The sequence below is a fragment of the Micropterus salmoides genome, unplaced genomic scaffold (assembly GCF_014851395.1).
Source record: "Micropterus salmoides isolate LMB-PRFRI ecotype aquatic unplaced genomic scaffold, ASM1485139v1 Ms_hic_scaffold_8, whole genome shotgun sequence".
In the NCBI taxonomy this organism is placed as follows: Eukaryota; Metazoa; Chordata; class Actinopteri; order Centrarchiformes; family Centrarchidae; genus Micropterus; species Micropterus salmoides.
Genome location: NW_024044570.1, coordinates 26,496,520 through 26,519,558, shown reverse-complemented (window position 1 = coordinate 26,519,558; position 23,039 = coordinate 26,496,520). Strand labels below are relative to the sequence as shown.

General features: G+C 40.2%; 1 protein-coding gene across 1 annotated transcript in view; it reads right to left on the bottom strand.

The window, feature by feature from the left end:
- Window positions 1–2,802: 2,802 nt before the first annotated feature.
- The window catches only part of LOC119893830 (neural-cadherin-like), a 59,207-nt gene continuing 38,970 nt past the window's right edge, over window positions 2,803–23,039 (bottom strand). Inside the window, exons 26-33 of the mRNA XM_038706186.1 lie at window positions 22,759–22,882; window positions 15,514–15,697; window positions 15,138–15,304; window positions 12,390–12,654; window positions 11,509–11,692; window positions 9,943–10,193; window positions 4,456–4,610; window positions 2,803–3,799 (exon numbers count right to left, since the gene is read on the bottom strand). Of these exons, the coding sequence (XP_038562114.1) occupies window positions 3,233–3,799; window positions 4,456–4,610; window positions 9,943–10,193; window positions 11,509–11,692; window positions 12,390–12,654; window positions 15,138–15,304; window positions 15,514–15,697; window positions 22,759–22,882 (1,897 nt within the window). The 3' untranslated portion in view covers window positions 2,803–3,232. The remainder of the gene's footprint in view (window positions 3,800–4,455; window positions 4,611–9,942; window positions 10,194–11,508; window positions 11,693–12,389; window positions 12,655–15,137; window positions 15,305–15,513; window positions 15,698–22,758; window positions 22,883–23,039) is intronic.

Sequence of the window (23,039 nt, the reverse complement as noted above, 5' to 3'; positions counted from 1 at the left end):
ATTCTGAACGACATTATAAAGAATCTTTAGTCTGCTTGAAACACCTCTGAAAGAGCGTCAAAAAAACATGATTCCCCTAAATGTCCTCTGAGATACTGGGGAAATGAATAAGCATCCTTGGGTTATGAATGCGGATCAAACACGGGAAAACACACGCTGCAGCATGTTTTATTGTGAGCATGTGAAACAGTCGCTTCATGATCAATTTGTTGAAGAAAGAAAAAGTAAGCCAATGGATAAATAAATTGCTCCGATGTACTTATTTGCCGAACCCTGCTGGATATTATTACTTCTTCTTCTTTGAACGTATGTATTCAACATAGTGATAAGTGTCTATGCTACCAGAATTCTACAATAAGAAGAACATACTGACAAAATGTGTTCTGTAGTGCTGTTTGTCTGTTTTCAGCTACTGTAGAAACATGGTGGCGCAACATGGTAACGTCCAAGTAAGGTGACCCGTGGTTATATAATATAGATAGAAATGGCTCATTCTAAGGTAATAAAAATGCGACACCAATGAGAACATAGTTATGGATCTTATATTTAATTTCTGTCACTAGATCTGCAGAAGTATTACACACGGGACCTTTAAAATTATGCTGTTTTCAATGCCTCAGTCAAGCAAATACCAGTGCTTAGTTTCATACATTGTTATCACAGTTTGTTGCCTTGTGGTATTTGAGCCAAACGCTGTGGATGTGATGCATTGCTTGTAATAGCGGTGGAGAAGCACTGTGTGTGTGGGCAAACAACTTAATTTTTCTTGCTTCAACCTCCTCAAAAAGATCGTCAGTGTCAAAGTGGGTCTTTTTTTAGTAATCCTGTCAGAATTTGCCGTCCTTATGTTCATGCAGTCCACACATATTAATGGTAATGAGGGACACTTCACTGACCATTTATAGGCATCTATGGGCGTTTAAAGGGTTGGACACAGAGCTCGTTCACATGCGGCAAATTTCAAGTTGATTGTGATTTATCAAGGGAAATTGTCGTAGGACTTGCATGCGCACTGTTTTGTAAATCATAATATTTTTGTGCTCACGTACTTCCTGTGTTTTGTACATATGCAACCTTTAGGAGTCTTTCCTACGCAGTTTTATAAATGAGACCCCTGAACACTTCTTCTGGTGTTTTGATGATGGTGTACATGTTTTCTGCTTTGAGATTTGGTGAATGTGAATCAAAACATGCAGTGATGTTTCTCCACTCATCTATTTAGGTTTTGTCTTTGCCCCTCAGGTGCTGTAGCAGTTTGTGTACTATGGTGCTGCTGCTTATGGGCTTACAGTGTCCTCTAATGGCTGAAAGGTAAATAACATCTTCATTTATTTAAATAAATAAATAGTGGTGGGATGTTTCTCATCTTGTTTTATTTAGGATGGTTTTGCTGAGAGAAATGCTCTACTTTTTAAGAGCAGCATGCTCACAGTCACACCTCGAAGCTGCCTAGTATAATCACAGTTTGATCTGTTTGAGCAGCTCCACTGGAGCAGTTGGGGGTCAGGGTTTTGCTTAGGGTATTGAATCCTGGATTTTCAAACTGTAGACTCTCATCTTAAATGAAGCCAAAGACCTGGAAACATTTCAATGCAGAACCCGAGCCCCATTTACAATTTTATTTTTGTTTGTCCAAATTTAGACTGTTATGTAACAGTTTACACTATAAATAAGTAGAAAATAATGCAGCATGTGATATTTGCATTTTAGATGTACACTCATCATGCATACGGTACTACACCTTTAAATAAATGTAATTAATGTTGGAGGCTAATAACTAAGCTCTAACAACAACAATTATTGTAATGCTTGACGCCAGAAACAGCCGTGAACCCGTTCAAGGATCCTTCTCCCACTGTGGGAAATCCCACTTGTGTTAACTGCGGAGATCAACTGTAAATCATAAGTAATGAGCTGTTAGAAAAAATGTGATGCCAATAGCTCCCCAATAGGTGGCAGTGTGCATTCATACAACAGTTTATCTCAGAGCTTATGCTTGAGCAAGGCTAAATCAAACATTGATAATTTAGTAATAACATTAATAAACATACAGAGAAGCAGATGTACTGTAGCATGAATGCAGTGATGAGCTCACAGAGATCTGGCTTTTCATGTCTATCATACACCAAGACTCATGAATACAAATGGATAAATGTGAAGCTCCTTAAAGACCTACAGGGAGTTGAAACCATCCTCTTTGCCTCTTGTAAGTGTGTAGATCGACCCGATACAGACATCAAGACCATCAGTTGCATTATACAAGCAGCTCTGCATGCTTCCCCCAGCGGCTCGCTCCAGTGTCACAGCTGCTTAATTCCTAATTAAACATGGTGTAGGGCGACCTGCTGGGACACCCACGCTTATGAGTTTATACTGGAGACTGCGAGAAGCTCAGGTCAGAAGGCTATAGGCTCCTGACGTGAATGATTAATCCCAAAAATGACTGCTTTTCTCATCAGAGGCTCTTGTTGCTGTTAATTTTTAGCAGAGTAGGACAAGAAAAGCTGTTCCAGTTTATTTCTTAGTCATACTAATCACAAAGAATAGCCTTAAGGAAGATAAACTGAAAAATACACGGAAGGATTATTCAGGTGTGGGAGATAATAAAGACATCTTGCTTTACTTTGCTGAGCATGTCGCCCCACGAAGAACCAGCCTGACCAGCATTTGATGATGAAAGTTGGCTTGAAGTTCAAAAACGAGAGATTTGACGATCGCTGCTGTGAACTGGTGTTTGAACAAGATCAAGCTCAAAATATTATCAAAGATAATCATTTATTTAAAAGGAAATAGATAATACAAATGAAACAAAATCATTTTGTCACGTAAACGATTTCATGAGTCATTAAAAGCGAAAAGGATCCGGTTCTCTCACAGGAAACTCATTTGCCATCTTACTAGACATTACTCTTATGAGTTTTATGACATGAATAGTTTGACACAGGGTGCTTCCGAAAAGTGCTTTCTGTGGAGTAAATACTGTACAGCGCAATGCCAAGTAAACAATACATCACATCTGATCATTCATTGGTAAACATCTTTTATATCAAAGAACTTAAATGTTCAAAGTTTCAATCAATACAGTACATTTATAGCAGACTTCACATAGACCCTGGGCAACCTCCCAGTCTCAGAGTATTTCACATTTAATTATCTCCCTTTGGAATTCCACCAACACTCTGATTAGTGTTGCTTTTCTGCAACCTTCAGTTCTGTTTCTCCGAGTGCAGCCTCACCCGCTCTTCTCACAGTTCAGCTGCCCTCTGCTCTCCTTCAGTTTGTCTCTCTGGCCCTCCGGAGTCTTGGAGTCTCCTCTCAAATCGCTAACCACAGCTTGGAGGGTTTTGAACCTGTCTAGCCGGGTGCTCTGGGCTGCCTGAAGCCTGACTTCTGAACCCTGAGATGCACTGAGGGAGCTGAGGGAGCGCACTGCCGCCAGGCCGCGCTCCTTTCCGGAGGGACGGCGCGGTGTGGTCATGGTGCCGAGCTCCCCCGGATGTTCCATGTCCCTGATGACCTCACACAGGTAGCGAGCCAAGTCCTGGCTGGAGAAGGAGAGGGTTTTCTGGGAGCGGCGGAAGGTCAGAGGGGACGGCAGGGTTTCTGTCTCTGACGGGGGAATGGCCAGACGCAGGGCAATAGCTGCGCTGCCATTACCATTAGACATCCCCTTCTTGTTGTTGTCCTGGGGAAGCTTAGTCTGCGGGTAGGAGATGATACTTTGTGGATAGCTGTACCGGAGTGACTGTGCTGGGCTGGGCTGGAGGGAGCGCTGCAGCTCCACCATATTAAAGGCATTCTGAGTGACCAACAGAGGGAAAGGCAGGGAAAGAGAGAAGGACAGAAGAGAGATAAAGAGACATTTTCTTTCTCCTGTGTAATCTTCTTTTGGAATTTAAGAGACACTGAAAAACAACATTGCCACATGACACCAATCTGTGGTCAGAGGAGTGTAGCTTAGCTAATGCCTGTGCTGGCAAATAAACCCGTTCCTCAGACTAAGAAGAAGATCCACTATGTAGGAAGAGATGTTGGCAACTAGAGCATCATTGATTAGCCAAGTAATTAATTATCTGATTGCTTGTTGGTAGGGTTGGGGTGGGGGTGGGGTGGGGGGGGACTACTATTACCTGCACTATTAAAACAGAGGCTATTGGTGCCTAATTTCAGCTAACTAACTCACATTCCTCGACCTCCAGTAAACTAAGAGGCCTATTTGGTTTTCATTTCAAGGCACCAACAAACACTGCTCTCTATCAAATGTTGCTTTTTACTTGTTTTGCTTCTGTCCTACCTTATTTTTATGCTTTTATTCTTTTAAAATGTCTTGAAATATAGTATGATGACATTTAGAATACATAAAAGCTGAAATGAGAACTTCATAAAGGGCAATAGAGTTCTGTCATCTACTTCTGTTCCCTTCCTGTCTAAATACCAGTGTACAAATGTGTTTACCTGGTCCTGCTCCCCTCCACCTTCCTCGTCGTAGTTGAGCACATTTTCTCGGATGTCCTCCCACTCGCCGTGATGCGCAGACACATGGTACACACCCTCCTTCAGGCCCTTGTGCCTCCTCCAGCACGAGTAGAGAAACAGGCCCAGCATCAACACTGAGGGGTGCCAGAGACCAGGTCAGCACAGCGGGAGCACTCACATCATTTAAATGAGATTCTGAGCATGAAAACATATCTTTGGGTGTAAATGAAATTGACAACGTGAGCGGAAAGTGGCGATTTAAATCATATAAACACTGAAATACTAGTTAACACGACACTGGCTGTACAATGTATGTATTATGTATTTTCATCTTACATTTTCATCAAATGTAAAAGAGTGCACAACAGCCTTCTAAATAAATGGGTAATGCAGACTGGATTTTCCATCACATTGATTTGTCCTGTAAGACACTCAAGACATACTAATGGAACACGCATGGAAACAGAGGCACCACCTTTTCACCTATTCCGGTTGATGTTGCCTCTCTGTTTCCTGTCTTATCAAAGACCGCAGCTCCTTAGAAAACCTATTAACTGAATTTGTACTCCTCCCAGCTTAAACTCAAAGCCTCAGTGACTCGGCTGAACGTGGAGAGGACTGCTGCAGGAGTCGAGCAGGAAAGGTCCTAAAGCATACACATCAATCACAGCTATTGTGTGCTGAATTATACAACATGCTGGACTGACCTTTAAAGTCCATTAATCTCAACCAATATTTTTCTCCAATCTGCCATCCTTCTTTTTCCTTTCTCCCTTCCTCGCTATCTGTTTTTACCGAGTTCACTCTCTTTCTTTTTTATCTCTGTAATTCTTTTTTTTTTTAGTCTCTCCATATTGGAACCTCCCTCTGTCTTTCTTCTTCTCTTCCTCACTCATTAAGTTCCTCACTGTTGCTATTTTCCAGTCCCTCTCTGGCCTCTGTCTGGCCTCGGCTTTTATCTCTCATGCTAGATGGGATCCATTTCAACTAGAATTGTTTATATTGTGCGTGCTAAGTATCACTTTAATTGGAAATCTTCTGAGAAATGTAAGGTAATCACATTAGTCTGGATTCTTAAAGTAATTGCTTCGAGAGAGTATAACGCACCGAAGGCTCTTTGGGGGTCACACTAACAGGCAGGTATTCATAAACAAGGACAGAAAAACAACTCCCAGAGAGCTAATCTCTGCTGAAAAATGTTATCTCAATTAAAAAATCATCATCTCTATTTATTCACTGCCTGGAACATCTTTAGCACCTCGGCTGCTACACCTTTCTATTTCTATGCTGCTCTCATATCAGAGAGAAAAAGAGAGATTGTAAGCTTCCCTCTTCTCGCACCTCAGCCGGCCCACGGAGAGCGGTATTGATCAGCTGCCCTGGCTTCTTCACCGCTGCGCCGGAGCGCCCTCACAGAAAACACCAGAATCTCGATGAGGGTCGGCGCCAACCAGACACTGCCCCTCCCTCTCACCTCCAGAATTACCTGCTCCAAGGTGCTGCCTGCAGGCCTGCGCTCACCTCGACCCTCAAGATCACCTGAGCTGATGAGCTGATATTCAGCACATCGCTACGGGGGAGGAGTTCGATACACAGCGCAGAGGGGCTGAAGCACAACCCCTCCAATACACACACACACGCGCGCACACACGCACGCACACACACGCACGCACACACACACACACACACACACACAGTTCCCTGTTGAAAAACTTGCCCCTACACCTGCAGCCACTACTATCCAGAGTTGTGTGTGTGTGTGTGTGTGTGTGTGTGTGTGTGTGCGCGCAGCTACAATCCAGTGAGTGATCAATATCACTCAATATCACTCAACTACAAAACAGCTTGATCAAAACACTTAAACCTTTTACTGCAGCTGCGGTCTGAGGATAATGAAAAAAAATTTGCTGTGATAGATGACACATCAACTGAGGGTTAGGGGGAAAAGCAGAAGAAGAAAACGGAGGAATGAGCAAAAGGAAATGAGACAGGTGAGAGATGGGGAAGATTTGAAAATAATCATTTATTTATAAATCTTTGGGGGATTAAAAAGAATAGGCACTTCACATGATCGCTTGGCATCCAGAGCCCATGGAAGCTATGGGAAGCTAATTTCTTCCATTCTTCAAAAACAGAATGTCAGATTTGATGCTGGACTAATGGGTCTTGGTCAGACCTTCAGCTCTTAGGGCTCCGCCAGTAGCACAAACTCAACTCACATTCTGGTCGGTCTGTGATGGCTTATGTAAAACTTAATAATGGATGATCGTTTTAACTTTTAATGCACGTTGAGGCAGAGCAGTAGTCCCCCTTTAATTTAGCACCCAGCTAGCAGTCTCGCTTAGTGCAGCGAGTGTGAGTGTGTATTTATGGTGGTGGTTCCTGTGGTGATGAGGGTCATCATTCAACAACTACATACTGTATAACTACATACATTAAACTTGACCACTGGTTTAATTTTATTTTCATCTCTGAGGCCCGGTGATCATGAGGTAAACTGGTTCTTCCTTTTGCTTTAATTTTGGGAGAAAAAGTGGTTTAGCTTATTTTATTATTATTTTTTTTAAGGCTTGAAAATGTAATCACATTCATCTTTAAATCTGAATTATATTGACAAAGAGGCTGTGATTCTTGTTGAGAGGAAAGTTTGAGCCTTGATGTCTCATCAGCAGCGGCATACAAACTATGGAATGCACCTTCTTTTAAGTTGCATGCAAGCAACACTTGAATTTTCATGAATGATGCCAAGGCCACACTTTATCATCTTTGAATTCATTATCAAATATTGAAGACTGCTTTATACGTTTCATTCTCAAGTGTCAGAATAACTGATGTCCCAATACTAGCCACATGCCCTGGAGGGAATGTTGAGTCAGTTATAGAGGCAGGGACAGTGTATTGGATTGCCCACGCGTTTTATAAGCCTGTCTCTGACAGAAAGACTCATAAACAGCGATGTGGCCCTACAGAGGGTTGTGAGTGCAACATACAAGCCACTCACAAACAATCTTCTATCATTGGGAGACCAGATTTCCTCATCTGCAATGCCTAAAACTAACAATTAACTCATCATGTTCATCTTTTGGTGTGGTGTTTTATGTAGAGATTTCAATGCATATATTTAAAAAGGTGCGCCTGGCAGCAGATATAGGTGGATATTGAATCTTGATCCTGTTAGTTTTTAACACGGCTTATGAGCATGCAATTTTATTAGATTTATTAGAAGGTGTCATTAGTACTTGACCGGTTTGACTCTAGAGCTGATGCATTCCCAGATTAATCAATGAGTCGGTCAACAGAGATTTTTGTGTTGTCAAAAAGTCCCTGGTTCATTTCAACTTTTCTCAGTTTTTCTTCAAAACATTGTCTGATAAAACAAACATTCAGATCTGGAACACTTTGATTGGCATTTTCACTGTTTTCTGACATTCATTCATCAAAGAATAAATGGAAAAATAGTTCAATAACAGATTGTTTTCTCAGTTAAAACCGACAATTGTATTTCTTTATCTGAAAACGTAACTTGAGGTGTCAATTTTAGGCATTTTTAAGTTTGTGTATGCTTCCACTTTGCATAATTACACAATGGTTAAAAATAACATTTCATTACATTTTACACAGATACACAACTATACCTTCCAAAGAAAGTAAACGTTTTTGAACCTCTGTCTGGCTGACTTTAAATACTGAATGAAAAATGACACAAAACCAAGGCAGATGTATACCCCTGAATCAAATTAAATTTTGACGCAGAGAGAAAGAAAGTGATTTCACAAACATTTTTAAAGTACTCCATACATAAAAAAAGGTCATCCATGTAATAATTTCTTCTTGCTTAAAAAACACTATGCACTCAGTCATAAAACTCAAAGCATCAAAATTCAGCAGCTCATGTCTCAACAGGCACTACAAAGAGACCACATAACCCTCATCTTATACTTATTGATTTTAAGATTCTACTCCTTACATACAAAGCTGTCAATGGTCGAGCTCTGGTATACATTTCTGAACTTATGACCCCTTGTATGTCAGAGTGCACCCTTAGATCATCCAGTTAGTCAAAGTCTTCAAAGGGAGATTTTTTCAGTGAAGGACCTCATACTCCCACACCCAAGACTAGTAAATTCAGATTTTACTTACTTATATATAAGTTATTTCCTTTTAACATGCTCTCACTTGATTATTTTCTCACTATCATATGATTTTGTGACTTGAACTTATACTTACTTAACTATATTTTTTATTGCTGCTCTGGTGTTCTGGTTTTTGACTTATTTATCAATGTGAATTGTTTAATGCCATCTTTTTTCAAATATCTCAGCAAACATTAAACATCTGTAGAACTTCTGACCAGCAGGCTCACACAAATGTATTGCCCAGATGTAATGTAAATGGTCAGTCATTAAAGAGGCAATTAAAATATTAGCTAAAACACTCATTGTGGGATAAAGATTGTGTTACCTTACTGGATTTTCATCACATTATAGCCATTCATAGGAAATTGTTTTTCCATATAATCATGGTTATTTAACTTTTTTAAATAAATAGTAAATAGTTACATTACAAAGGAACTTATGATATAAAAATAGGTTATTAGATGAATTTAAAATTTCCAAATACACTGAAGGATTACATGCTCAATTATGTTTACTACTGGGTACTGAACTTGAACTTGAACTTGGTAAGATACGAGATAAAAAAAGTCCTTACTATGGAGTTTCTTCTTGACGTAGGTGAGCCCTGATTACAGTGTCAAACAGTGTACATAGCACTAAAGTGCACAATATGGGCACATTTACAGTGACTTGGGAAAAAAGAAATATACACAGGAATGTGCAGTGAAAGGCAAAAGAAAAAAACATCAAGGGAGTAAAATGAGTGGATGGCGGGATATAAAATAACTTGGACAGATAAAAAGTACGGCAGAGAGTGAAATTGACTTCTGAAGTCAGAGCGTAACATTGGAAGAGACAGGGGACAAAGAAGTGATGAGAAATATAGAAAAACACATAAAGAAACTCCCCGATTCTCCGGGGACTTAACAGCTTCCCTGTGAATCACAAATTAAGATATACAATGTTTCCCTCCCTGCTTGTCTCACTGCAAATATTTGTTTCATGTTTCAACCACCAACCTCCTTTGGAGAAATCATATCCTGGTGGAAAACAAATCGTATTGCAAGTCAGTACGGCTACAAGATATGTGTATGCAGATTTCACAGAACCAAACAAGCGTGGAAAACAAATAAAGCAGTGGATGTTAAAGATAAAACAAACAAAATGCAAGAATCATACCACGGAGATGTGAAAAACAGACTCCACAAAGATGAAAATCAATATACAACAGATGAAAAAGAGAAAAAATGGCAGACAAAAACATATCAAATATATTAAAATATATGAAGGGAGATGATGACAGTGTTAGTGGGTTACCACAGGTAGAAGAGGACATAGTCGACATAGCTACCTAGAAAGGCCATAACACAGATGCTGATGGCAAACATGGAGCTAAGGCTGAGGCTGTTGCTGTCATCGTTGTGGAACATGGTGAGTGTGACCTCACAGTGGCGTCCCCGGTAACCCTCGCTGCAGTGGCATGAGTAGCGGGACGGAGAGTGAGGCACACACGTGCCGTGGCGGCACGGCCGGCTGGCGCACAGAGTGTAGACACACACTTTGCCCAAGGAGCTCTCTTTGGTCATGTGGCCTGGAGGGCACCTGTGCAGAGAGGAGACAGTAGTGAAAAGCAAAAAACAAGACACTTGGGAAGCTGTCAGATAAAAGGAGAACTGAATTCTACAGAGCTATGAAACCTAAGTTGACAGTGTAAAAATAAATCCCTCAGGAGTTACACCTCTTATATTAGATTCAAAGATAAGTTCTTTGATGTTTACAGTGTCGACTGTACTTTAACTGAAAGAAAAGAGAAAAAGAAACTGCTAAGCTTGGCTTTGCAGTAGTAGTCCCTCAGTATATTTGCACAAAATTTCCCTTGAATATCATTCACCCCTGCCACCTGCTTCTCTCAGTGCTTTGTATCCTGAGGCTGTGCTGCAATCTCGGTATATGGATATCCAACCGCAGTAAAAAAAGACCCACACTGGTTCAGAGTCCTGAAATCACAGCCAGGATACTCAGTGGTCCTGCAGAGTTTAAAGGGGGAGATGAGACTCTGACAGTCCCTGCTATTCACTCAGGTTGACGCACTATTAGACACACAGTGTGACATCACTGAACTCAGCCTACCTGCCGTCTGGTGGACACTTTGATTGTGACTGATGTGTGTCGCAGGAAAACTGATCAGACGATGATACTCAAACTCAGTCTACACAGGTAATATATCATATGTATTAATTACTGTATGTTTGATTTCCATCTTTACTGTATGTTTATTTGAATGTATAAATTGTAAACAATGACTATTATTAATAAATTGTTTACTAATGTTTAATAGCTCATTACTAGGCCATTACTATGAACAACTTTAGGGTTGCCAATTTTGAATATTGGTAAATTATCATTAATAAATACTCATGGGGGTCTCTCTTCCTAATAAGCCATCAGCAAATGTTATTAAGTCACATGCAATAAAACATTAATAATGACTTTATACAACAATACAGTGAGTATACACTTATAGGTCTGGGTGCTCTGGTGCTCTTTTTGAGTGGTCTACCTGATGGACTTGACAAGTTTATGAGGGAGGAGGCTGAAGTATCTAAAAGGATTTTTCTCAACCTGGCAACCCAAGAGTTGTATTTATTTTCAGAGCAATAATAATATACTGTGCTTGTAAAAAAATATATTAGCTGACAAACGATATAAATAGCCTTCAAATTAATGTGCCAAACCTCTGTAGCAGTTTTTCATGTCATGAATAAGTTACTTACAGGTTAATTATTCTAGCTTCCTACTGTAGGAAACCCATAGCAATCCTTGTCTCTGAAAGTATGTGTAGCCCACAAGATGTACAGAAAGGAGCTGCATACTGTAATTAACATGCTAGGTTGGTTTTTCTGTATATTTATAGCACCTGCACTCGTGGTGTCTCCAGAGGTCCACGCAGACCAAGGGAGGGGAGCAGTGATGTTTCCTGCAGGCTTCTGAAGAGCAGCCGATAGAAACGCCCTGCGAAGTGACCACCTGAAGCCCCTCAGAAGGCTGCTCCTGATCCAGAGGGATGGAGCGCCTGTTAAACCTCAAATCTCGCAAACAGCCTGGTGGAGAGAGAGAAAAAAAGAAAAAACAAACCTTTTACAATGCCAAAAGACACACTAAGACACCAGTCCTCGGGCAAAATCTTTTATGGACACACATTAACACCATGGCAAAGGTGTAAATTCAAATACGCAGACACACACACAGTGACACACATAAACAGACTCGCTGATACACCTGCGGACACGTACACACGCTCTCATGCATGCAAACACCCAAACAGCCTGAGGCTAAGCTGTCAGCATGGACTTCTTTTTTGCAGGATATTTTCTCTGCTGGTTAGTTTGCTCACTCTGTGGGAAGCATGAGGTCTAACACATCAATTAAACACAGATCAGGCCCACTGACTCACTTTCTCTCATCTGCTTGAAACTAAGGGATCAAAACACCTTTGGGCCAGGTTGTGAAATGGACAAGCACAAGTAAGTGGTAAAGATAAGCAATGAATCATTTATATGTCCATTAATTTTATAAAAGTATACAAGTTAACTGTGAAGTCCACTCTTTTGAGTATGTGTTTGCCAATTAATCTATTTATTTATTTTTAATATATTAAATTGTTTTCACGAAAACCGGCACGATGTACAATGTTAAACGTAATGTAAATGATTTTTCAACAATTAAATGATCCTTTCACTCATTTATCTTAATCTCCACTCATTCAGTCTCACTAAAATCCTGTAATCAGACAACTACCCAGGAAACTCCGGTTGTGTCCTGAGGGAAAAGAGTTTCCAAGCATCACCACGGAGGGGTCAATAATGATCTCCTGACTCTGCCCAGGCGAGGCCGTAAGTTCTCGTCGTCCTCCACCTCCGTCCAGTCGCAAGGTGAACTCTCTGCCGTACCGATCCAGCTCCACCTCATGCCACTCTCCATCATCGAGGCGATGGTAGGGCAGTGTCAGGTTGTAGTCTCCATCTCCAAGGTTGTATAAAACAGCCAGCAGACCCTGAATAACCTGAGATGCAGAGTAGAGTCTTGCTCATTTGAAATTCACAGCATTCATACATTCATAGAGAACCTAAGAAGCAAGAAATAATAATGATGTTTCCATATTTTAAATGGGCCCCAGATATGAGGGGTCAAAACTCTACTACAGGACTGTAAATGGAAGACTTTTGCATTGCTAAATCAACATAAGCTCGTCTGTTCTGTCAGCTGCAGTAACACTGTGTTAGTGTGGATTTCAAGGCTCGGAATGGTTGTGTGAATAAAACTGCAAAATGGGGTGACACAAATTCTACACTGACAGACCTGGACTCCTTCCATATTGTGCTGTGTTGAAGGGCAAAAACAGATGTAGTTCATAACAACTTTGTAAGAAGTGGGCCAGCTCCCGTGGTGGAGAAAAGGCTGCAAAGGTTGGGCCAGGCAAGAATTGTGATATTTAACTACCCAGTAAAAAGACTCTCTGTGGTGAACCTGCCAGAAAAAATGCCAATGAAAATTTCAGTGGTAAAATTTAATTCAGCAATTTTGTTGCCACGACGCTTTGCAGAGCTGCCGTACACATCACTGCATGGCAGAAGACGGAGTCATCCCGAAGGGAAGGTATACAAGAAACAACAATTATCTTCAGCAGTTAAGGATGAGCGAACACAATGGACTCAACCAATGAGGGGCTCCCATAACTGCAGCTCGTACATGTCCAAAGCTTAATTGGAAACAGTGGGGCAAGATAATTTACATTCAGCCCAGCCTGCATTAACTATTGCTCCCTCAGCATGGGCATCTCAAATGCATCTCCCCCACTGGACACACACAAACACACACACACACACACACACACACACACACACACACACACACACACACACACACACACACACTGTAAAAGCTGACTGTGCTCTCCCCACTGCTTCATCCTGCCCTGAAGACCACAACAAAAATGAGCAAAGGACAAAGGACTCAATCAATACTCAGGAAGAAATCTGATTATATAAACTTTCTGCAGTGCCCCCAGAGATCTAACCAATCACCATTAAGCACAAAATGTTCAAGTGAATTTCTAAAGTCTGAATTTCTATAGAACTTTTTAAACTCAAATCACATATGAAGCAAAAATAAATAAATGAAAAGCTATGATTTTTACTGTTCTTAAGGGTCACTGGTCTTTGACAAAGTAGTGCATGCCAGTCGCTCACAAAAAACTCCTTTACAGACTGCATTGGATAAATGTTTTCTTTACAGAGACACCGTACTCCTTGGAGAGCTGCATGCTGTTTATATCCAGCTAGCCCCTGGTAACCTTTGTGTGAAAGTGTGGTTATTTATTCAGTGTGCACTCCATCCCATATCTACCCTTAAGAAAAAAAGGGGGAGAGAGACAGCCCTTTAAATTAGGGCTTGTTGTTGGCAAACACACCAGACTTGTGCTCAAGTGTTTCTAAGAGCTTTGAGACAACCAGGCTGAAAATGCTTCAGCATGCTGCCACAGACAGACATCAGATGTTTTATACAGCTCACCAATTCAGCTCCAGAGAGGCTTTTACAGAGAGGCTTTACAGCCCACATACAGTAAAGGCTACAGCCTTTTCCTTTTCCTGTCACTGTGGGACTGCAACAAGGGAAGAGGACCACACTGTTATTCCTCATGTAGTGTAAATACCGAAAGAAAATCAAGAGACAAGGCCAATGCTTTAAACAGTGCTGTCTAACAAAGAAAGCACACAAGCACAAAAACAAGATGTTTTCAAAGACAGAGCAGTAGTGTGGAGTATACCATAACTGGAGACAGGTTCACTGCAAACAGGTGACCTGTGAGTAAGCCAAAAGTGACAGTCTTAACAGAGCCATTTACTTCCAGGTGCAGTTCACACTCGGCATGTCAGTCCATGAGACAAAAGGCTTTGACAAGAAAAACTGGCTTCATATCCACTTAGGAAAGTGTCAGGAAGGAGAAGCATGATATTATTGGACTGTGTGAAGTAGACTCCTCTCCTGAAGAAACGTTCTGTGAGAGCAACACTCCACTTTACCAGCTCCATCAGTTGAGTGAGCAGCATGCATGCAGACATGCCTTTGAACTCGCCACTTGAAGCTAGCTGTGTCAAAACCCTCAAGTACAGAGCAGGGAATCTGACCTTCACTTAAGCACAATCTTCCCCTGAGTTCCAGTGCCCACACTTTCTTGTCATACTAATTTGAGATTGAAACATTAACCAGACATAGAAATAACCTTAAATAAAGGAGGCCTAATTTTTTTAATAGCAGCCTCTCAATAGTAACATTCTGCAAACTTATTGAAAGACCTTGTGGAGAACATACATACAGTATGTCAATCACCAGCCCCCTCAGTATCCACCCATATGTCTCTAACCCTGGTATTACTCACTCTTAGCCTGACAAGCATTTGCAACAATCATTAATTATAATTTTATGCCCCACAAACAAGACAATCAGAGCTGTCAAGGTGGAGGGGAGTGACCAGCCATGACTCACCTCTAAACGTAGGTATTCATTCTGCTCCTGGGAAAGCATGCCGAGGATAACACCAGCAGCGGCACGTGTCCGAACCCCAGCCTGGACCTTTGTCTGTCGCGCAGGTAGCGACCACAAGAGCTGAAACTGAATGTGGCTCCGGCCGTCGAAGGAGAACTCTGGAGCCACTTGTCAATCAAAAACACACAAGGCTAGTTCAATTAATTCAGCTGTCATATGGGAAATACCAAGGATACCAAAAGCGAGGGAGTGCTGTTCCGCAAAAGCACTTTGTGTAAGGCGAGGTTATCTTCCTACAGCAGCAAACTCCACAGAGATCTCACTGTGCTTTCCCTGAAAACCTCACGGTCAATTAAGAGCAATTTGTTAGGGTTACCTTGATCGCACTGAGGCCCTGTAAACCCTGGTTCACAGAGGCAGCTGAAGGAGCCCCGCTCGCTGTGACAGCTACCCCTCTTGCCACAAGAGGGAAGATTCTCCATGTTGGTGCACTGGTCATCAATAAGAGAGCAGCCAGGCACAGTGTTGAAGGATTCAGCAGGGGAACCAAGGTCATACAGCTGAATGGAAAGAGAAGAAGAAGAAGACCAGGAAAAAAATATGAAGAGGAGAAAAACTAGCTTCCTACTGTAGGAAATTGAAAGGTGGATATCTCTGGCATAGTAATAATAGTGGATGGAGTGAAAGGAAATGTGATTGCAGATTGAGCATCTTATAATTTAATTAAGATAATATAAATTAAATATGTTGATGCTGGTTGTTTAATGATATATGGCATTCTGATTTATCTTTTCTAAAAACAAAAGATGTTTTTTACTATTAAGGTAAAGACAAAATAGTTTTTATTGATCACACGCAGGGAAATGCCATGCACAAATTAAGATGTAACCTAAAAAAACACTAGAAAAACTATAATACTATACATATTATCATCATCAAATTCATCATCATCATTTGTAATAAATCAATAAAAAATTGCACTTCATAAACGGAACTGGTGGGTTGGTAAGGTGTTTCATGTCTGCAGACAAAATGAGGTTGTTGCACTTGTAGCAGCATAACAAAAGTGTGTGAAACCCTTTAGGGCAAAGATAAGTAGTGCCACCGACTTAGAGTCAAATATGCCATGTGTTGCTAATACACATATTATTTTACAGCGGCAGAAACAGCTCAGTACATTTACTCAAGCTCTGCACCATTTTGAGGTACTTTATCTGAGTGTTTACATTTTATGCTGTATTGATAATCCACCACATATTGCAAAATATTGTACTTTTAAGTCCACCACATTTATTAACACCAATAGTTATTTCTTAAGATTTTACACACAAAAATACGATCAGTTTATATTGTATTGTAGATTAAACTATCTGGCAGTTTATAAAGTAAATACATTTTGTGCCACCTAAAACAACCACTGAACTATATTAAAAATAATGAACCAAGCATGCCCGCTACCCTGTACGCAGGATGAGAGGTTGATGATGGATGGATGGATGGAACCAGGCATGTGCTCGTACGCATGCTTGCTTGAACTCATGAGCGAGCATAATCCAAAACACAACTGCTTTCATACAGAAATCCTGGAATAAACGCAGAAACACCGGCATGCTGGCTGTGGCTTTTCACTCAGACTTGTTCAGGCTCTGTTACTTCAACGTTCCCGGCTCAGAGGCAGCTCAACACTGGCTTCGTACCTTTAATTCAGCGCAGCAAGCATATTATTGACACAATAACACTCCCGGAAAAAAGGCAGAGTGACAGCGGCTATAAACAGACAGGGAGGCCGCTTCAGACAACATGCTTTTCAGTAACTAGTTTACTATCTGCGTATCTTTCACTGGAGGCTCATTAATATAACAGCTAATTTACATGTATTGGATGATAAGGAAACAGTTAGTGAGCTGGACTGAATTTTATTACGAGATTGTGTCACACTTTATAACATTTAGACCGCAGTAAGTAATAGTGATGTGCGATACCACTTTATTCCTTTACGATCCAATAGAAATAAAGTATGTAAAAAGTATTGGTATCGGTATCAGCAATACCAGCCTGGGTATTACTTGGTAGTTTAATGTGACCTCCCCGCTCTCGTTTCTGTATTTATGAGAAAAATAAGGAGTAGGCTGTAGCCTTACCAATTCAAAATAATAGCTACATAATGACAAAACATCAAAAAATAAAAATATCCTGCTCAGAACTGCCGCTTCATAAGATCATCCTATTATTGTGACGACTTAATCTCAGATGTTTGCGGTGTTGCCAAAGTATTTCACTGTCTTTGCACACACATCACACACAGCATCATTATTGCCTTCACAGCTAAAATACAGCCAGACGTGACTGCCATAGTCAGTATTCAATTGCGGGAAATGTAAAGGGCTGCAGCGGCTCACTTCAAAGAAGCTCCGTCACAGAGCCCTAGTGCAAGGATGACTTTGACAGGCGGAAGGAAAAGTAGTTCCCATACTTATGATAAAACACACACTCACTCCAGATGACTGAGTTTAGATATCGATCCTTTTATATGAGTATCGATCCTAGAGCACGAAATGTTGGTATCAGAAATATCGATACTTTAAGATCGATCCACACATCACTATAAAGTAACTTTACTGTAGTGATAGTGGATGGCTCTTCCTCTGTGTTGTTGTCGCCTTTTTGATGTAGTGTTGTATATTATGTGGGTCACGTTAGTTACAGCGACTGAGAGGTGGAGAAGCTGTGTACCTGAGTATTGGTAAAACCACAATAAATCTGAATTGAACGTTATGAAGCAAACAGCGGCAGGTCCGATGTAACTGTTAGCGTTAGATGGCTGCATCACTATAGGCTTGTAAACAAATCGCTCCACATTTGCTTTTACAGTTACATCATTTCTCGAAGGCTAATGTTAAGTCAACACTTTGACATAATACCGGTGGTACACAGGATAGTATGGGTCGCATTAGTTGGTGTGGAAAGCGATACAACTTTGCACCGGATAACATTAGCAACTTCTCGGCATTAGCCGTCGAGCTAACCTGACTCTCTCCGTGTTTCTCCAGCTTTTCTGATGATCACTGTGTTTTTACCAGAGATGGGGACTCGAGTTAGAGACTCGGACTCGAGTGCGACTTAAGTCGCACACACAGTGACTTGAGACTTGACTTGAGACTTGTCCTCGAAAGACTTCATACTCAACTCGGACTCGAGGTGCGGGACTCGTGAACAATGTTTATTTTTTAGGAAACTTCTGATGAAGTCAGTTTAGGGGATTATTTTTCTTCTGTTACCCCTCTTGTGTTTATTTTCCCTTTATATGCTCCCTCTAGGTTCGATTTTTGAGAAATTTGGGATTCAGTATCATTTGTATGCGGATGATTCTCAAATTTACTTACCACTGAAACATGGGCATAAATGTTCAGTCTCTTCATGCATGTTTGGCCGAAGTTAAGTGTTGGCTTGCGAATAACTTTCTCCAGTTAAATGAGGATAAGACTGAGATGATTTTATTTGGAAATAAGGGGTGTGTGGATGATGACTGCCTGGGGTTGTTTTCTGGGAAAAAACTGTCTAGCGTGAGGAACCTTGGTGTCATTTTTGACTCTGAGCTTAAATTTGACCGGGAAATCGATGCTGTCTTCCATCAATTTCTTCCATCTTAGATCAATATCTAAATTGAAATCTATCCTCTCTTTTGACGATATGGAGAAGGTTGTTCATGACTTTGTGTCATCCCGTTTGGATTATTGTAATGTGCTGCAGCTCGTTCAGAACTCAGCTGCCAGACTTTAAACGGGTACTAAGAAGAGAGAGCACATTACTCCGGTGTTAATTAAATTACATTGGTTACCCATACGATACAGAATTCAATACAAAGCGTTGTTGTATGTTTTTAAGTCTATGCATGGCCTAGCACCGGAGTATGTTACTGATTTAATCAGCCGCTGTCAATCCAGTAGATCTCTGCGCTCAAATGATCAATTGCTTCTCATGGTTCCGCGATCCCGTTTAAAATGTAAAGGTGATCGGGCTTTCTCTGTTGCTGCTCCTAGGCTCTGGAATGACCTTCCTCTGTCTGTAAAAACTTGTCCTTCATTGAGTACTTTTCAGAGTGTGCTTAAAACTTATTTGTTTTCTTTAGCATTTGATAATGCTCTGTAACTTGTGTATGTTATAATTTTGCTGTGTTTTTTGTCTCTGTTCTTATTTTCTCTTTTATACCTTCTGTACAGCACTCTGGTTCCACTTGTGGTGTTGAAAATGCTCTATAAATAAAGTTGAGCTGAGTTGAGTTGAGTTGAGTTGATGAGCGTGCTGTTATTCCCGCACGTGAGAGATGACAAACAGCGGCAGCTGCTGAGCCATTCATCATAAACTTTGGCTTTAAAACTTCATACAGCAAGACCCAAACATAGAAGTGCTGAACGCAAATAGGTTAGTAACCTGTGGTGAGTAAACATGTTTAGCTCAGCATTGGCCATCTAATGTTAGCTTGCTTCTTGCTTTAGCTACGACCTACGGGAGGTTTACTCTGAATGTTGTTCATTATGAAAAGATGAATGAGCGTTTGTTTACTTTCCAAACTTGTGGTGGTCGATTAATGTAATTATTTACGTCCCGCTGGCTGCCATCACCCATACAGTCTATGCCATCATCTTAATTAATTATTGCCGTTGGCTGGAAAGAGGTTACAGGTTTATTGTTGATCATGTAGCCTTACAGTTTTATTTAGTTATAACATTACACTGGCTTGAGAGTCTGCAGGGTGTGTTGACTTACAGATGTTTAAGCTGTCATTGATTGCATTGCACATTGTGCTCTGTAAGTTAAAAACAGGTTACAGCTTTATTGTTGACCATTTGACTGTAGACTGGGTTTGAAAATCAACAGGGTTTGTTGACTTATAGTAGTTTATAAGTTGTCATTAATTGTAGACGCGTTGTACATTAGGCTGCATTGTTGTGCTCTGTTAAGTTAAAAATAGACAGGTTTATTGTTTTTTATTATTAAGCAACGTCACAGTTTTATTTAGTTAACGTTACACTGGGTTTAAGAGTCTGGGGAGTGTGTTGACTTACAGTATTTAATTAACAGTCAATAATTGCATTGTACATTACATGGTTGTGCTCTAAGTTAAAAACAGGTTACAGCTTTATTGTTGACCATGTAACTTTATAGTTTTATTTAGTTAACGTTACACTGGGTTTAAGAGTCTGGGGAGTGTTTTGACTTACAGTATTTCATAAACCATCAATAATTGCATTGTACATTACATGGTTGTGCTCTGCAAATGAAAAGCGGGTTACAGTTACAGAATTCCTTATAGCTATGCAGTTTTATTAGCAACCTGGATTGGACGCAGCAGGTGATTCGTAATAACCACGAGAGACTTGAGACTTGACTTGGACTCTTGCTCAAAGACTTGAGACCTGACTTGGACTCTAGCTCAGAGACTTGTGACTTGACTTGGACTCTAGCTCAAAGACTTGAGACTTGACTTGGACTCTTGCTCAAAAACTTGAGACTTGACTTGGACTCAAAGACTTGTGAGAATCTTTGGTTTTTACTCAACATCATCTGAACCTGTTTGGTCTGATGGGCTTCAGCACGTAAACCTTTATTGTTGTTTTGTATCCTTACGTGGAGTCTGTGTTTTGCTGGGACCCGGTTGTTTTATGGTGTTAGTGGACTGAATGTCGTTAGCTGTGGTGTTGTCGCTGTGGTCTGAGAGACGCTCGGGAGCGCGCACAGAGCTGCATCCGACCAGGTGTCCACACATTAAAAGCAGAATAGAGGCTGATGCAAGCAACAGAGAAAATAGGCGTGTGCTTCATTTCTAAGAAAGATTTGAGCCCATTGACAATAAGGCAGTGTAAATTTGATTTATTAATAAGTAATTTCATTAAAAAACACTACATATAGCCCCTTTAAAATAATCCAATAATGTAATATAATACTATTATAATTATATATGTCATTCTGCTTCTTAACGAACACTTTTGTTTTTTGAGACTAAAGTATATTTTGGTGATGTTACTTTATGTTTTATGTTACTTTACTATTTGTTCTTAAGGTACCCTGTAGAATTTCTGACCACTAGCAGCGCTATAGAGCAGTGCTGTTATGAGTGCAACCAGTAATATGCACAAATACACATTCCTGCAAATGGTTTTATGTTAATCCACTGATACAGGTGGCAATCATACCCCAAGAAATAAATCAATGCCCAAATAAAATGCAAAGAAGAAGACTGTGAGCAAGTAAACATAGACATAAAATGCAGGTTTAATGTTTAAAACATTTGCTTTATAAATATTTTATGAGGAAGGAAATACCCTCAACATATTTGTGTTTGACCTCATGAAAACAAACAAGTTTTAGTCAGAAACCCTGAATGTAGACAATGTTTATAGGAGAAGTCCACAAAGCACCTTTAAGTACAATTCTGGATGCAGGTCAATCACGTGTAAGGAAGTATTTTTACATTATAGTATTACTGCTTAAATTTTAACATACTACAAGGAGTTTTTAACTGGTTATGAAACAGTCTCAATGTCATACCAGCAAAAAACAGTGTAGGTTGAATGTGCAGCAGCTAATTACAACCCTTTTTCCTTTTAGGCTCCCCTTGTGGACCTGAGAAGGGTGGCTATTTCCTTAGTAATTTTTACTATCTGTCACCTGGTCCGATTCCCAGTGAAATCAGACAAAATAATTTATGGCATGTTTTGTGGTTATGGCTTATACTAGGGCAAAGAAAAAAAGCGACAGTGAAAGGACATGGCCAAAAGCACTAGTCTACCTTGGTTGGTCATTCAACAGATGGAGAGAATGTGGGATTTGATAGGATTCAAAGCCTGTCCAGAAGTGGCCCTCTTTGTCCTTGACATGTATGTAACACGTCTAATCTTTTGGCTGAGTACAGCCCCAGGGAAGTATAGGTCATGGTGGACTTTAGTGTAATATAACATTTTATGTTGGCCTTGCTACCGAGCAATACCTTGCTGTTAGCTTAAGATTATGAGGACATAATATTACTAGGGAATGCAAAAAGCATTAGCTTTCTAAACAAAATTACTATTACAGAGCAACCATATCTGTTAATTGCAGGCTTAAATGTAATGTAATGTAAATGTAATTTTGTTACAAAGTTTACTTAGTTTTACCATTGTCATATTACAGTTTTTAATCTTACGTAACCAGAAATAAATACGTTAACTCATAACTATGCTTACAGCTGTGTTTAAAAAAGGAAAATAGTATTAAAAAATATTCACTCTGTTCCAAAACAGCTAGATCAAGATCTTTACGACATGAGGAGATGGAAACACAACTACTTTTGTCCATTGGGTCCGCCAGAATCAACACCAAATGAAAGTTCCTTGTAGTTGCTTTAAGTAAATAATTTAAATGCTTCTTTCACCACATTTTCTTTTTAAAACAGTTGTGCTGAAGTATATACTGTACATCTGCAATAAAAGATCAAATTTACATGAATCCTCATCATGCAAAATAAAAAATAAAGGGATACAATATAGAAATATATTCATCTAATCTATTCATCAGGCTTCATAAACAGGCCTGCTGGAAATGTACAGTATATTTAGTAAACTCTGCTTGTTCCACACAGTACCTTGCTGTCCACAAGCAGGTTCCTCATGCATCCAGTATAGTGTTTGTGCTGCAGCTGTGGGTATTCATACGATATATTCTTATTGACGCCTCCCAGCTGCAATACATGACTTCCATTCAGATACCTGGGAAACAAAAACCACTGTAAGTAAAAACCATGTAAGTTCTCAAGCCAACTCTATATACAGAAATGCAGAATGAAAGCAGAGGAAAAGGACCATAAGCACCATACGAACTGTCAAGGTTAAATTCATGGTTTCATTCTTTTCCCGCTGAGGTTGT